The 17231-nt window shown below is 43.3% G+C and overlaps 2 protein-coding genes across 2 annotated transcripts in view; both read right to left on the bottom strand.

Moving 5' to 3' along the window:
- Positions 1–5726: 5726 nt before the first annotated feature.
- Positions 5727–9707, bottom strand: LOC310820367 (general transcription factor II-I repeat domain-containing protein 2-like). The gene is made up of 3 exons (XM_083691959.1): positions 9366–9707; positions 6181–8164; positions 5727–6002 (listed from the first exon to the last, which is right to left on the bottom strand). The coding sequence occupies exons 1-2, from the start codon at positions 9691–9693 to the stop codon at positions 6321–6323; spliced, it is 2172 nt and encodes a 723-aa protein (XP_083548085.1). The 5' UTR covers positions 9694–9707; the 3' UTR covers positions 5727–6002; positions 6181–6320.
- Positions 9708–10582: 875 nt separating this feature from the next.
- Positions 10583–17231, bottom strand: part of LOC310820266 (pleckstrin homology domain-containing family A member 5-like) — a 118358-nt gene continuing 111709 nt past the window's right edge. Inside the window, exons 23-27 of the mRNA XM_083691846.1 lie at positions 16990–17231; positions 15692–15825; positions 15403–15566; positions 14931–15033; positions 10583–12336 (exon numbers count right to left, since the gene is read on the bottom strand). The exon at positions 16990–17231 is cut by the window's right edge and continues 85 nt beyond it. Of these exons, the coding sequence (XP_083547972.1) occupies positions 14939–15033; positions 15403–15566; positions 15692–15825; positions 16990–17231 (635 nt within the window). The 3' untranslated portion in view covers positions 10583–12336; positions 14931–14938. The remainder of the gene's footprint in view (positions 12337–14930; positions 15034–15402; positions 15567–15691; positions 15826–16989) is intronic.

Here is a 17231-nt window from a genome sequence, read left to right as displayed (position 1 = left end):
CAGTGTGTCATTGTGGCCAACACATTGTCAATCACCATGGGAGAGTGGCTATTTCAAAAATAAATATGCGCATGATTAAATTTGGCAGAGGTAAAGTGTGTGTGCAAGAGTTTTTTTTTTAAATATATATATATAAGTTGATCTGCAGGGCTGGTCCCACCACCACAAACAGAGACAGTATGATGGTGTGATCATATAAGAACTTCTATTATTTCAAATAAAACACACAAACACAAGAGATTTCTCCTTTATCGACCATGCTCTCTTCAATTGAATTCCAGATAGACTGATAACCTGGCAAACATGCATGATTCTCATGGCGTGTCCTGTATCCCTGGTTAGATCATCTAAAAACCCACAAGAGTTTGGGTTATGACAGTAGGTTTGAACACTGACATGGCATAGACAAGAGCATACATTTGCGTGTTTGTTGCACTTTGAGATGGGCTATTTCACTACATTCTCACGCTGGAGAGGCAGTGCAGCAGATTATTACAGCCCTATTCGATTGAGCCCCATTCCCACAGACAAAATGGTCCCAGTCGCTGGGAGGTGCAGTGTGTGTATAGATAGGAAATTGCAACCTGACTTATTTCCAAGGACAGTAGATATGATATTGTTTAAACAGTGTATATGGTTAATAAAAATATATATACAATATTTAGTTTAGTCAGAATTAGTTTAGTGCTAGCAGTTTTTGCAATCAAAAGTCTGGTCGACACTGAACTGATGTAGAGGCAATATCCTGAATTTGGCAGAATTTAAAATGGCCTTTTGGGGCTCAACATATCAAACCAAAGGGCTCTCATAAACATAGTCGCTTTACTGAGTGAGCACTGGGCTGTTGAGTAAAGATACCCTGTTGAATTCTACCCATTGTATCTTTATGCCACTGCACCTACAACATGATACTACAATCATTGTGTATCAATTATTCATTTCGAAAATAGGAGTCAAATACTGTACATCCAGCTGGACACAGTCATGTATTAATTAATTACATTTCCTGATTGGCTGCACCACAACAAAAACAACATTGTTTGTTCCTCATCTTTCCCTTAGTCTAAGTAGGTCACTCCTCAGCTTGCCCTCAGTCTCCAGTGCTCCCTCAAACACACAGATGAGCTTAGAGATTAACTACTTTGTGATAACACTAGTACTCACTATATCTATGCACCTCTACAAAGTAAGAGCTTGATTTATGTTACCTTTTAAATACTGCACTAGTTATGTATGTGTCATAGTGTAGTATATGTAAAAACATGTAGATACAGTCTGCATGGACCTCTTTTTGAGAAAACAGAAGTGGAATGCATTGCCATCCAGTCTGCTTGCTTGTCACCCAGTCAATACATTTTCAAGGAGAATTGGGACGTAGTATGACTTTGACCCATGGATCTCACCTGGACTCCTGGCAGACTCCCATCTCCCTGTGAAGACGAGGTGGCTCCCCCTAGTGGGCATCTCTGTCCCCTGCATCCTGTAAATGGGTCCCAGTCTAACTCGCGGGCACTTCTGCAGAGCCACATGACCATAATATTACCATAATGTTACAGTCCCAGCCCGAGGTAGAATAAAACAAAAGTAAACAAATATAATAAAGAACGCACGCCCAAGATGAGGTGCTGACTAGCGGAACATAACTCAAAATGTAATGAAAATGAAATTCAAACTTCTTTCGTTGACATTTATTCAGCTCACCAGCGTTGTCACTGAGAAAGGCGAGTGAGCCAAAACATTGATGAGCTGAATAAATGTCACAGCAATGACAGTAGTGTGGATCTTTCTTTGGTTGGGTCAAGAGGCCCCAAAATAACGGTCTATTGTTGCGATTAACATGTTCTAATTAGACCTATTTAGGTCTACAACTGTACACATATACCATATTGATATACTGGCTGAGATGTTTCTAGGAATTACAAAGACAGATCTAGTTGTCTGAACAGATCTTCACATAATATGTGTATTGTATTGCACTTATTGGCTATAAGGCTCAACCCTCTCCTGTCAATTTCTGATGACAATTAAGGACATCTACTCAATGTATTAGCCTACTTGTTATTTTGGGGCAAATTAAAACTTTAAGTTATATCAATGTTAGGGATCAAATGCAATACAATTGGGTACTTAAGTAGCAAAAAATGTAAAAAAAACAAAAACAAAAAAACAACAACAACAACAACTGTAGTTTTTTCTCTACTGTTGTTGCTTCATGACCTGGTGCTGAAGCCTCCACTTGGCCCCCAGCTCAGCCGCAAGGCCAAGGCTGCCAGAGCAGCTAAGGAGGCCAAGGTGACTCTGAACTATGGCTGGGACCCTCCCTGCTGCCCAGGAACCAGAGCCTGCCTGTCCCCTAAACCCTGGACAGAGGCTTGCAGCTCTGGTGGTCACTGGGAGACCTATCCCCCCCACGGAGGATAATCCCCTGAAGGTAAGATTTCTCACAGAGCAAGTGGATTGGTTGGCCATCGAGAGAACATACCTTCTGATTAGTTCCTTACAATGTCATCATTTGTTGTAGATGAGTCTTTCTATGGTAATATAGTTTTCCCTCTACCTGTCTCAGGGCCTCGTGCTGGTAGGTCCATGTGGCTTCCAGCTCACTAATGTTATGACAACGGCAATTACAATGTAACTACACATGCAAGGTCATATTCATGTCAAACTGTTACAGTACAGTACTTCATTTTAGGTTGTGCAATTCTTTTTAAGTCTGAATGGCCAAAATAGTCCCAAAGAGAATTCACATTGTCGGCCAAATGTCCTGTCAACGTTGTTTTGTTAGGGTTAGATTCAAGGGCCAAAGAGGACAAAGACGTTGACAAGACATCTGATGAGGCGCTTACCATCCTCTTGTGTGAGTCAGTAACTTAGATCTGACGCCGAGTCTATGGACATCACCATGGAGGAGTCTACCACGCCCTCGGAGACATCCCTCTCCAGGCTCTCCCAGAGGTGCCCGAGTCTCACCTCCAGCCTGGAGGGTGAATGTCTGAGCATGCTCGGAGGGAAGCCACTGGAGGCCAATGACTGTCTCCCATGCGAGACGGTTCGCAGTGCCTCCTCACAGGTAGGGAGAGAATAGATGGATAGATAAAAGATTAGAATGTAATATTTATAAGTAAATATAACACAAATATTGATAAAAACATGGATTTAATAGAATACAAAATCAACTTTATTGTGGAAGTGTGTCTATGGCCTCATAGTGGCACAGCGTTTGATTGTGATACACTGCCTCATGTCTGTCTCTCTCTGATTTGATTCTCACCCAAAGAAGAAAGTGAAGGACAAGGCTGTAAAAGAAAAGAGTAAAGGAAATGAGAAAAAGACAGAGGGAAATAAGAACACCAAGGTAAAGGCCATTCATCTGCTATTTAGAGATTTTTTTATTGATTCATGAAAAAAATAAATGGAATGAAAGAATGTTAGAATCTAGTTTAAACCTGTTGGTTGGGGGAGCCTTCTTCCAGGCCCATATACAGTACTGTATGCAGCCTAATCAAAGGCTGGAGGATAGATATGACCTTTCCTTGTTTTATACACTGAAACCCATCAAGAACTAGGTGGTCCCCCCCCCCCCCCCAAAGAGGCAATTGACAGCAGAAATGATTTGTCAACCACTTTCTCCAAATTACACACACTACTAACTTAATGGGATGGAGACACGGTTATATGATGTCATGTTCTCTGTAATCTTTTCAGACACAGTTGCTGCTGTTACCACCTGCAGCGCCAAGGAGAAGCCCAAGCGGGCTTCAGTGGAGACCCCTTCATCCCCCGTCATACCATCTACCCCCCCCCCCCCCCCATTCCCTCTGCACAACACCCCCCTAATTCCCTCTACACAACACCTCCCCATTCCCCCTTCCCTCCAGTATCCCCCCCATTCCCCCCTTCCCTCTACACAACAGCAAGAGGTATGCCATTTGAAAGGGAGAGCATCCATGTTGGTGTTCTCTCGTCATTCTCCCCCTCATACTGTCGACAATAAAAGTTGGACTTCTACAAAGACGTGCAGTAAAGAGTGTTATTAGAGACACAGTAGAAAACACAGTAGACTAAGGGTTTACATTAAACATGTATTATGGGCACAGCTGTACAGCAATGGATCGTCATGGCAGATCCCAACACAACACAACCGTTACTACCGCTACCATGCTAACACAAACTTCGTAGGCATTTCTATGGTAGTAACAGAGTAGAGGGGTAAATACATTTCGAGAGTGTTTGTTTCATACAAAAGGAGTGTATATTTCAGAAACTGTAGTGGAAGACATTCTAATTTTCCACTGAAGTAGCCGCATGGCAGATCCCACACAGCACAACGGTTACTCAAGTATTACATATCAAGTATTACATATCAAGTATTACATCTCTCAGTCTCAACATCAGCACCTGCAATCCAAGTTAGTCACTTTGAGCTAACTTGATCCACTTTTACACTTCAACTAGTCTTTGGCCAACTAGAGTATACACATAAAATGTCAATTATTTTTCAATGTTGAATTAACACGTCATGATTCCATTGTCTTGCCTATAGGATTATCACTGAACACCGAGGGCAGGATTGACAACATGTAGAAACACATAGATGACAATGTTTATAAAGTATTAAATAAAGGGTTTATAAACCAATACATCTGACAACACGGGGTGAGGAAAACAAACACCTTATATAAGAATGCAGAGACATTTGCCATAACTACTAGAAATAAACAAAAGAAAATAAAGACCTTATAAGAGATTCAACAATACAATCAAGGCACACAAATGAGGAAGACTGATGAAGAGTAACTGGAGAGTGATCAACACAGCAACAAGCTGCTGGTCCAATCAGAGCGCATCGTCAGGCTCACTGACGTAGGACACCTACGTGAGAATGCTGTTCATAGACTACAGATCAGAATCTCATGTTTTAGTTTTCCGTCAGCATCAGTTATTGAACGCCAGCCACTTCACATCAACAATATTCTCTTCATAATTGACAAATGCATGTAAAGTAAAAAATTAAATGTTGAGCAAACCAGATGTTTACTATTTTCCAGCACAGGCTCACATGATCAATGCTACATACATGTGTTTGAGTGGTCCAACAGGGTCCGAAGGCACTATTGTTACATTCAGGGGAGACCCCGAGGATCAAGAGATTCAACTGGTAAGGGTTCTCCTGTGTGTATTCTCTGATGTCTCTTTAGGACCCCTGCCCGATTGAAACTCTTCCCACACTGGGAGCAGTGGTGTGGCCTCTCTCCTGTGTGCTGATGAATGAGCTGATGTGCCTTTAGAGCTCCTGACTGACTGAAACATTTGGCACACTGAGAGCACTGGTATGGTTTCTCTCCTGTGTGAATTCGCTGATGATTTGTTAACTGTCCGGCCTCCCTGAAATTCTTCCCACACTGGGAACAATGGTAAGGTTTCTCTCCTGTGTGAATTCTTTGATGTCTCTCTAGGTGTCCTCGATGATTAAAACTCTTCCCACACTGAGAACAGTGGTAAGGTTTCACTCCTGTGTGTATTCTTTGATGTATCTTTAGGACCCCTGCTCGATTGAAACTCTTCCCACACTGGGAGCACAGGTATGGTTTCTCTCCTGTGTGTATTCTCTGATGTCTCTTTAGGACCCATGCCTGATTGAAACTCTTCCCACACTGGGAGCAGTGGTGTGGCCTCTCTGCTGTGTGAGTGAGCTGATGTGCCTTTAGGTTGCATTTGTTATGAAAACTCTTCCCACACTGGGGGCAAGGGGAAGTCTTCCGTCCTATGTTAGTCTGTGGGTGTGATTTAAGGTGAGTTGGACAAATGAAACTCTCATCGCAATCTAAACAGGGACGGGGGCCTGCAAATGTGACCTTTCAAGTCTTCTGGCTCATAGAAACGAATAAAGCAGACCATGCAGTGGTGATTTCTACATCTTGAGCTCTTTTGTCTGTGTTGTTTATGGTTTCCTGATGTGGTGGAGCTTGACTCGCTGTCTGAGCCTGGGTTGGAGCTCTTTCCTGTAAGAATAGGAACATATACAGGGTAAGAAATACCACAAGAACAACAAAGGGCATTTTCCTTGTGCAAAACAGTGAGCAAAGTTGCCCAAAATAGCCCTTATATTTCAAATAGAAGGGAGATAATCCAATGGGACTTTTGAATACAGCTAGAGCAGGGGTCTCAAACTCAACTTACCTGGGGGCCGCTGGAGGTAGAGTCTGGGTGCGGCTGGTATTCCACAAAAAAAGGGTTTCAAGTATTCCAAAAAAAAAGTACAACTGATCCAATCTTCTCAATCTTTATTAATAACAGTTCAGAACATAGGCTTCTCTTACCTACTCCTTGCTGCCAGAGACCTGGCAGCGCTTCCTCTTACATAGCTGAGCCACATTTGGCTTGAGGGAGGAAGCAATTGAGACCCTCATTATGGCTTGAAGATGCTCATCAGTAAGTTTGGACCTGTACTTTGACTTATTAATGTTCATGGTGGAGAAGAGCTTTTCACACAGATATGTGCTCCCAAAAAGGCACATGGTCCGCTTGAACATCCTGGAAAGCTCAGGGAAGGTGGGGGGCAACTCTCTCAAAAATTGTCCAAGCTTGTCTTCTTTTCCACTCACCTCCCTGAACTTGGCTTTGAGTTCAGAATTGCACTGCAGGTCAATTAGCTCCATTTGAAGCACAGGAGGGGCATCTTGCACATCGAAGAAGAAGGGGTCAGCAAAAATTTGAAAAGTGGCTCTGTGTGTCTTGAAGTCTGCAAACATGTGATCAAATTCCTCCTGTAGCTTTACAATGGCATCAGCATACTTCTCACCACCGAATGGTGTGCCCGCATCCATGAGTGCCTTGCATGCTGGGAAATGGCAGAGGTTTGTCTGAGAGAGCTGGGCTTTCCATAACAGAAGTTTTGTGGAGAATGCTCTGACGTTGTCATAGGCAGCACTGACAAGTTGCCCCTGGCCTTGTAAATTCTTGTTCAGTACATTCAGCTTCTGTGTGATGTCAACAAGAAAAGCTAAGTCCATGAGCCATTTGGGATCACTTAGCACAGGAACAGCCATCCCATCCTTCTTCATGAAGGCTTTCACTTCTGCTCTCAACTCAAAAAACCTCTTCAAGACGTTTCCCCTGCTGAGCCAACGTACCTCGGTGAAGTAGAGCACATCCTCATATGCTGACTCTATTTCCTCCAAAAAGGTGTGGAACTGCCGGTGCTTTAAGCCCCTGGATCTGATATGGTTGATGCATTTCACAACGACAGACATCACATTGTCAAACTTCAGGCATTTGCCGCAAAGGGCCTGCTGGTGGATAATGCAGTGCAGAGCAATGGCCTCCTCCACACCCTCCTCTTCCAGTTTTCTTTGAACAAGTGCCACCAGTCCATTTCTCCTCCCTGTCATTGATGGCGCTCCGTCGGTTGTTATTCCAGCAAACCTCTTCCATGGTAAACCGGCATCCACAATGGCATCACACAGCTGGCGGAATATCTCCTGAGCGGTGGTCTTGCCATGCATTGGAGTCACTGTGAGCAACTCCTCCATCACTTCAAAATTGTCGTCAACACCACGGACATACATTGCGAGCTGCGCAGTGTCAGTGATGTCTGTGCTCTCACCAAGAGCGACTGAGTATGCACGGAAATGTTTGGCTTTCTCACGCAGTTGATCGTATATGTTACCTGACAGGTCAGAAATGCGCTCTGCCACTGTGTTGGCTGAAAGGCTGATGTTGCTAAACTGACCCTTCTTTTCCTCACAGACTATACTTGCAGCCTGTAACATGCACTTTTTGATGAACTCGCCGTCTTTGAATGGCTTTCCCGCCTTGGCAATCATCTCACTCACCACGTAGCTAGCTTCGACTGCCGCATCACTCTCTTTGCTTGCTTTCTTGAAAACATCTGGTTGCCTCAGTAGACGTCTTTTCAAATTGGCGACCTGGTCCTCTCTCTCAGCTCCCTGGTATTTTGCGTACTTCTCAGCATGTCTAGTTGAGTAATGACGTCTGATGTTGTATTCCTTGTGCACCGAAATTTTCCCTGTGCATATAAGACACGTCGGGGTGCCCCTGTGCTCAACAAAAAAATATTCCATCTCCCATTTTTGCTGAAATTGTCTGTGCTCGTCGCGAATCTTTCTCTTCACAGCAGGTTTTGAGAAAGACATGACCGGGGCTGGGTGAAAAAAAAAAAAACACATTTAATAATAATAGAAAAAAAGTTAATAAAAAAAACTACAATCAATGCTTTGGCTTCTGCCTACCATACACTTTTACAGCGCTTTGGGCACCCTTAAGGCAGGCTTTCCATTGTGACATGTTTTTATCCCAATACCTGAGTATTTGGGATCTTATTTAGTATGCTCTTTCTATATATTCTGAGAGGGATTTGAAATCGTTATCATTGTTCATAGCTTTTTTGAGCACTTCGTTTTTCTTACCATTATTCAATTTATCAATCGTGTTCTCTCTCAGGTGTTTATACCTTTCACATTCATAAATAAAGTGATCTAGATTTTCTTCTTTTTGTTTACATCCTACACATCCTTCTGCTCTACCAAATCTCTCTGGATACCATTGAGCTAACTCTGGTGTCCATGTTACTCCACCTGTCTTAATTCTTAACATCAAGTGCATTGTCTCATGTCTTTTAATTTCTCGCTCTTTTTGATTAAATTGTTCTTAGTAAATTCGTTTTCTTTTGCGATCGCACATATCTGTCCTTTTTCCTTTTCTTTATTTCTCTTGTAATAATAATCTATAACTTCTTCTTCATAATATTCAGGCTCTAACCACCATTTAGCTTTTGTTCATGCCGCCCATCCCATGCTATTTGCTATCCATGTAATTATTTTCCCTTTCCTATTGCAACACTCTGCTGTCTTTATTAGGTCACTGATTACTCTTGTCGAGTCCGCCCACGTCCTAAGTCCTCTGTACCTTGCACTGGGTGACAGGACAGATTTTCCTTCCACTTGTCACTCCGGTGCCGGTGTCACTCCGGAATCACGTTTCAACCAAGTGACTAACGTTGCTAATTCGCGTTGGCTAATTCGTCGACAAACACCACCGGAAGCTTACACGAGCCTGAGCTATGGTAGCCCATAAGTGATAAAAAGATATAAAACGCCCAGGGCAACGACTCGACAAAAAGGTGCGTGTGAGGAAAAACGCGCGGGCCGCACTAACACTAAACTTTGATGTCAAGTAGGGGGCCACAAAATATCGTCCCGCGGGCCTCAATTGGCCCGAGGGGGGGAGGGGGGAGTTTGAGACCCATGAACTATGCAATTATTCACTGACTTATAAATACACTTGGCATTGATTGTACAGCAGTGCAATGACAATGACACTAACCACTATACATAAAAACTTACCATCCATCTCACTGTCTTTCATCTCCACTTCTCCTTCCTCGACTTTCACCATCACATCCTTCTGCATCACTTCTCCTCCTTCCTCTTCCTTCACCTCATTTTCCTCGACATCATCTTCCTCCAGCTTCACTGCCACCATTTCTGGACCACTGGACAACAAATACTTACCATCCGTCTCACTGACTTCCATCTCCACTTCTCCTTCCTCTTCCTTCACCTCCTTTTCTTCTTCGTCCTCCAGCTTCACTGCCATCACCACTGGGCCCCACTGTGTGCTTTCCTGGGCTGGAGAAACACAGCCAGAACCTGGGGACTCAAGTTCAGACATGGTAGCTGGGCTCGGACCTGCAGCTAGAAACAAAGGACGCACAAATTAAAAAAATAAATTACACCTAAACAGTTCACTAAAATCCCACCCAGACTGATGGGACATGTAGGCCAACTTTAAATGCAATCATCTATGAATCACCATTTGATTGTAATTAATAATAATGTGTTATTAGCTTTACCGAGCACTGTGCTGACCACAGCTAGCTATATTTATGGTGTGTTCGTCTGTTTCTCGGGAACTCGTAACTCCCAGTTGGTGAAGTACTTGTTCGACATGAACGCATTCGAATGCTTTTGAAGTGGGAACAACTCTTCAATCAATAAGATTGCAATCCATAATTAACCTTAACAAACTACAAACGCACGTGTAATTCCTATCTCCGAGTATCCTTCGCTGCCAAACGCATCATTAATTAATACTTTCAACTCTTACCGTCAAGTCGGCGCCTCCGTTGTTTTTTGCTATTCCAAATCAATCTTGTCAAGGCCTCGTATATTTCTGCTATGATGAAGTAGTAGTTAGATCGCAGACAACAAGACCAGATAAAGTAAAACTGACCAAACACAAAGAGTGAAAACTCTGACGAGCGCGACAGAGATAAGAAGAAACGTCATCACCCTGCGCCTTATACACTTATCTATCCACGTGATGCCGTTCAGACGGTGGACACGCCCAATTGTGGTGAAAACTGCCTCAAGGTAAGTAGTCTAAAGTAGTAGATTGTTGCTGTGATTGATATTTTTTTGTGTTCAATAAACGTTCTAGTATGCCTATGGTTTCATTAATACAATATGTATCGGTCATTGTTGTCCAACAACTGCAAAATAACTTGTCTGCAACCACAAAATGCATTGAGTACAGGTTGGTTTTAGACTCTTTATTTCTATCTACAATGCAACGACATGTATAATAGTAATAAACAGCTGAACTACTGAAGCAGTCCATGCAGTGGTGGTTGTTCCATCTCCTCTGTATTGTGTATGGTTTCCTGACGCAACTGGCCTCGCTGTCTGAGCCTGGGGTGGACGTGTCAATGAGGCCAACACACTGATAATCACCGTGGGAAGATGTGCTATTCAAAAATAAATACTCTTCACACACACTTTAACTCTGCAAGATTCACCACATTCTCAGAGTGGGTTGGAGTTTAAGGCCCAGGTCTATGCAACAATTCTGTATTATATAAAATATGTTTATGATAATGTGAAAATATTAAATGTGATGATATGATGTTTATTCAAATGACACTTTCTATCCAAATTAAGAACACAACAAATAACACATTCAATATAATAGACCTATTTGTTGTGTCTCCTTGACTCAAACCAAACCCCAAACTCTGTTTTTTATGAAAGTACATGATCCACTTGTGTCATGACAACAGACTTCCACCACACCAACACCCGCTAAGAACATCAACATTTATTTCACATGATATAAAACAGATGACATATGAACATTTGCATATTGACTCTAATAATAACCTCTTATCGTTATAATATCTGCTCTGATCATTCTATGGTGTACATAATTTACACAATGAACTTTACATTATGTACATTTTAAAGTCCTGGAGTAACAAAATCTTGCTTATTGCTTTATACATGTGCTATTCTCTTCTCTCAGTCCAGGACTCACAACCAGACAGAATCAAAAACACAACCCTAAATTCATAAAACTCTTTAGTCTTTCTACAGTATCTTAAATATATCTCAGCCAAAGAAACTAAACAGAGAAGCACACTCTAACCCAGAACATTCACGTGTGAGTCGGCCATCTTGTGGCAGGACCTTCCAACATATAAATAAAATAATAATCACATCCTCAATAAAATATTCAAATCTGTCCATCAGCAGCAAGTGGCACCTTATTGAAGTATAAATCCAATGTATAGTCATATATATGTTTGTATATTCATATATGTTGAAAAATGTTTGTTTAAAAACAATAAAAGACTGTGCGGTGCAAAAAAAGATGTGGAAAAAAAACAGCTTCAAGTTAAGTGTCAAGTCAAAAAACGGAAAGAAAGAATAACATAAGTAAAAACCAAAGAGCACATTGGCGCCCCCGTGTGGTTAAAGTAACTGCATGTGTGTGGATTTGGTGCATGGCCTTACCTGTACTGGGAGAGAGACCCCGTTAGTGCTCTTATTTACAACTATACAGTCCTTCTCATATCAGCAGTGCTCAGTTCATACGCATACACACACCTAATACTTTCCGGAAAGACCATGTCCAAACCAACACACCATAATACTCTGTAGTAATAATAATAATAGTAATAATCATAATAATAATAATAGTTATTAACTTGACCATAATTAATAGTTTGTCCTCTGATATCTGTGTGTGAGTACGACAGTTTGGCATCACAGTTAGTGTGTTGACAGGCAGTAGTAAGGACAGGCAGAAAGATCTGTGTCTGTCTGTCTGTCTGTCTGTCTGTCTGTCTGTCTGTCTGTCTGTCTGTCTGTCTGTCTGTCTGTCTGTGTGTCTGGCTACAGTAGTTCTGTAAACACAGAGAGAGCCACTAAGCACCCTCTGTGCACGCTGGCTCCATCTTGGCTCTGTAGGACCCCATCTTGGATTTTCAGCCTGGCATCGCTCACGTGTCACTGCTCACCAAGGTCAACGTCGGGGCTGCAGGGAGGAGAGATCGAGAAGGAAAGAGAGGAGAGAGGAAACAGAGGTAGAGGGGAAGAGACGGGGGGGAAGAGAAGGATTTGAGAGAGGGAAGAGTGGGAATAGAAGGAAAGGACAAATTAGTAAAAAAAAAAAAAAAAAACACAGGCTGAAGTCACACTGTTTCAATGGTCTGAAAAATGACAACAATATGGCAAGATGACAAGTTAGTTTGTTACTGAGAACGTGTATAAGGTGTGCATATTATCAACATAATGCCCTAATATCCCCTGTCATGCTACTACTATCTATCTTAGAAAAAGGGATCCAAAAGGGTTCTTCAGCTGTCCCTGTGGGAAAGGAAGAACCCATCTGGGTTCCATGTAGAACCCTTTTGGTTCTTTTAGGTCTGTCAAAGGCTTCTCCGACAGTGAGTGTACTGATGAACCAGATCTCTGAGGAGGTGTTGTGGTCTGTGTGGAGATGGCTGGTGTTAGCTACTGAAGGTGTTAGCTACTGAAGCCTGCTGGTGATGGTGGCTGTGTTAATTAGACGCTAGCTCCAGCTTCTGTGTGCCTCCTACTGAGAGAATAATGAAAGCTCAGTCTCTTAGGGCCTGGAATACTAACTTACTCATTTCCTTTCTTCCTTTCATCCTTCCAACTTTAAATGGTCTGTTGTATTTTTTATCCACCCAGCTGCGTAGCACTGTCTAACGTTGCCTTGTTCTACATAGTAACTACAGGTGCAGAGCATAGTTTCACCACAAGGTGGAGACTTCACACCAGAGTCTGTATGGCTCTGCTTTACTCTAGGAGCCTGCAAAGATCAGGGTGACTTAGGGGATTTACACACTACAGGGCTAACCAATACCAACCAATATTTTCCTTTTACATTGTCATTTCCAGCACTGTTTCATGGCGGTTGTGTAAGCAGGCCAGCTCAGTACAGCTCAGCTCAGTAGTGTGAATCAGGATTTAGAGACATAGCACTGATGAAGGCCATATCGGTTATGGAGGCTTAGTTAAGCCTTAATAAGCTATAATTTGTTTTTAAGTGTGACCAATATTTTCCTAATTGCTCTACTGAATTGAGAGGGATCAAGAGCCCATCCCTGCTGGACAGCCCAGTGTTGGGTAGGGGTTAAAGGGGCACTTCACCACTTTCAAAACTCATATTCATTATCTCCAGCACCATACCAGTGTCTACATATGTGAAAACGGTGATTTTTCACGGTCATTGTGTAGAAGAAATGTAAGAGGAAAAAGCCCTACGGGGTAGGAAAAGGTTATGGAGTGATATTAAAGGTTATGGAGTGATATTAAAGGTTATGGAGTGATATTAAAGGTTAAGAGTGATAGGTAGAAGTTAAGGAGTGAGTGACAGGTGAAGGTTATAGGTAGAAGTAAGGAGTGAGTGACAGGTGAAGGTTATAGGAGTAGTAAGGAGTGAGTGACAGGTGAAGGTTATAGGAGGAGTAAGGAGTGAGTGACAGGTGAAGGTTATAGGAGGAGTAAGGAGTGAGTGACAGGTGAAGGTTATAGGTAGAAGTAAGGAGTGAGTGACAGGTGAAGGTTATAGGAGGAGTAAGGAGTGAGTGACAGGTGAAGGTTATAGGTAGAAGTAAGGAGTGAGTGACAGGTGAAGGTTATAGGAGGAGTAAGGAGTGAGTGACAGGTGAAGGTTATAGGAGTAGTCAGGAGTGAGTGACAGGTGAAGGTTATAGGAGTAGTCAGGAGTGAGTGACAGGTGAAGGTTATAGGTAGTAGTAAGGAGTGAGTGACAGGTGAAGGTTATAGGTAGAAGTAAGGAGTGAGTGACAGGTGAAGGTTATAGGTAGAAGTAAGGAGTGAGTGACAGGTGAAGGTTATAGGTAGAAGTTAAGGAGTGAGTGACAGGTGAAGGTTATAGGTAGTAGTAAGGAGTGAGTGACAGGTGAAGGTTATAGGAGTAGTAAGGAGTGAGTGACAGGTGAAGGTTATAGGTAGTAGTAAGGAGTGAGTGACAGGTGAAGGTTATAGGAGTAGTAAGGAGTGAGTGACAGGTGAAGGTTATAGGAGTAGTAAGGAGTGAGTGACAGGTGAAGGTTATAGGTAGAAGTAAGGAGTGAGTGACAGGTGAAGGTTATAGGTAGAAGTAAGGAGTGAGTGACAGGTGAAGGTTATAGGAGTAGTAAGGAGTGAGTGACAGGTGAAGGTTATAGGAGGAGTAAGGAGTGAGTGACAGGTGAAGGTTATAGGAGGAGTAAGGAGTGAGTGACAGGTGAAGGTTATAGGAGGAGTAAGGAGTGAGTGACAGGTGAAGGTTATAGGTAGAAGTAAGGAGTGAGTGACAGGTGAAGGTTATAGGAGGAGTAAGGAGTGAGTGACAGGTGAAGGTTATAGGTAGAAGTAAGGAGTGAGTGACAGGTGAAGGTTATAGGAGGAGTCAGGAGTGTGTGACAGGTGAAGGTTATAGGAGTAGGAAGGAGTGAGTGACAGGTGAAGGTTATAGGAGGAGTCAGGAGTGAGTGACAGGTGAAGGTTATAGGAGGAGTCAGGAGTGAGTGACAGGTGAAGGTTATAGGAGGAGTCAGGAGTGAGTGACAGGTGAAGGTTATAGGGAACTCTTACTGTGTTTTCTACACACACATGAAGTGTGAGCCGTCAGTGAGCTGGGGAGCAGGTGGAGGAGGGTGTGAGGAGGGGGACTGGGGTGGTGAGGGCAGACCTTTCACTGAAAACACACGCACACGCGCACACACACACACACACACACACACACACACACACACACACACACACACACACACACACACACACACACACACACACACACACACACACGCATCAGTGAGAGGAACAAGGTATCAAGAAACAGTCAGTGGTACAATGATATAATCCTCTCAAGACCCTGTATGTGTATAATGAAAGACAATGAAGGGTGCTTTGGTTATTATCTGCTTTGGTTGTAGCATCAATAATCACTTATTCATGTTAATCAGTCAGATAATCAATTAATCAATGCCCCATTGACATATGCTATCATCATCTTCAGACAGCGGTTTCTCTGTCTCCGTGTCTGTAGCTGTAAGCCCTCTCTTACCAGCGACCATGTTGTTGTTGTGTTTGTCGCCCTCTGCTGGCAGCTCATAGGAGACACTGATGCTGTTCCCCTGTCTCTCCTGCTCCTGGGCTCTGATGTCATCGCCTCCCTCTACCTCCTCCTCTGGCTCAGGACTCAGTGGCAACGACACACCGGCTGGCCAGCTGTAATGAACACAGTCTCCATGATCGGATGAAGACGCACAGATACAGATGCAGACAAACACGCAGACGCACACAAACACACACGCAGACGCACACAAACACACACGCACGCGCACACACAGTACCTGTTGATCTGCAGTGTGTTTCTCCTCTCTGCCTCCTCCTCCTCCAGATGCTGCACAGGACTCAGGTACTCTACATGCTGAGGCTCCACACACTGGTCCAGCATCACCACCGCATCACCCAGGCTCTCCAACTGCTACAACAGAAAGGGACTGGGTTGTTGTTGTTGTTGTTGTTGTTGTTGTTGTGAAGACATAAACATTTCAAACAAGGCAACTGTCATTTACTGTAACTTTGTCACTACAGGGCTTCAGTTTGGTTTAGTTTATTTGACCATTTAAAAGCAAGCATACGTAATACAATAAACGACATGTACATGAATAAAATAATCAATAATATTATAAAATGAAGTTGTCTGCAAGATTGGAAATGAAGTTAGTTACAGTACGCTAAGTAAAAGATAGTGAAGGAAATGTATACTGTAGCAACTGTCTACATCAGTGGTGTTAAACTCAAACTCCCAGAAGGCCACAGTGTCTGCTGGTTTGTCCTCTTTCCTTCTTATCAGAGCCTGATTTAGACCTGGGAAACCAGGGTTTTATCTATCTCTAGTCAACCAGTGACATTAAGGGACCAATGAATTGCTCGCAACACGATAGTCCAGGAGGACTGGCCTTGAATACCCCTGGGTTAGATCAGCAGTGGTGCTCGTGGATCAGTCTCACTGGCTGTAGCCACCGATCCTGGGCGGAATCCCAGATAACCCCCTTAAATCCAGCCCTGGATCACATCTCACTCCCACAAAGCCTCCCATTAGTGTATCTGATTAGATTAGAGGACATTAACAGAGAAAGCAGTGCTGCGTTAAGGGCTGCCAAAACAACAGAGGCGTTTTTGCCTCAAAGCTCTGTCTGCACTACTTTCACATGAATGCTAACGGATTGCAGTTGAGAGTGACCTTGAACTGGGACTAGGGAGGAGTGTTCTCGCATTGAAGACGCCATCCTCCCCCTGGAATACCCTCACCCAGCACTGACACACAGAGCTGTGTGTCTCCTTCTGATACACAGTTCTAGTTAATACCAAAAAATGGGTTCTTCATTTGTTCCTGTAGAGGAACCCTTTTAGGTGCTATGTAGAACCCTTTGGGGTTCCATGTTCCATGATCCCTTTCCACATAGGGTTCTAAATGGAACCCAAATAGGTTGTACATGAAGCCCAAAAGGTTTATTCAAAGTGTTCCCCAATAGGGATAAATAAAGAACTTTTTTGGAACCCTTTTTTGTGTAGTGTAGTGTTTTAGTGATAGAACGTGATACAGTGACTACCAGGCCACGTCTGACAGTGGGCTCTCCCCTACCTCTGAGTCTGTGTCGGGGCTCTCTGTCTGGGGCTCGGGTTCCTCCTCGCTCGGCCTGCTGACCTCCACCTCTGCCTCTTCTGACTTCTCTACCTCCTCCACCTCTACCGCTTCGGCCCAGACCATCTTCACCCCCACCTCTCCATCCCTCTCCATCTCTCTCTCCATCTCTCTCTCCCTCTCTCTCTCCCTCTGCTCCTCCTCAGCCTCAGCCTGGTCTATGTCGAGGAGCTCCTCAGCAG

Source organism: Argentina silus (genome assembly GCF_951799395.1).
Source record: "Argentina silus genome assembly, chromosome: 20".
NCBI classification, from domain to species: domain Eukaryota; kingdom Metazoa; phylum Chordata; class Actinopteri; order Argentiniformes; family Argentinidae; genus Argentina; species Argentina silus.
The sequence above is the reverse complement of the archived record's forward strand: the minus strand, read 5'-3'. Positions and strand labels throughout refer to the sequence as shown.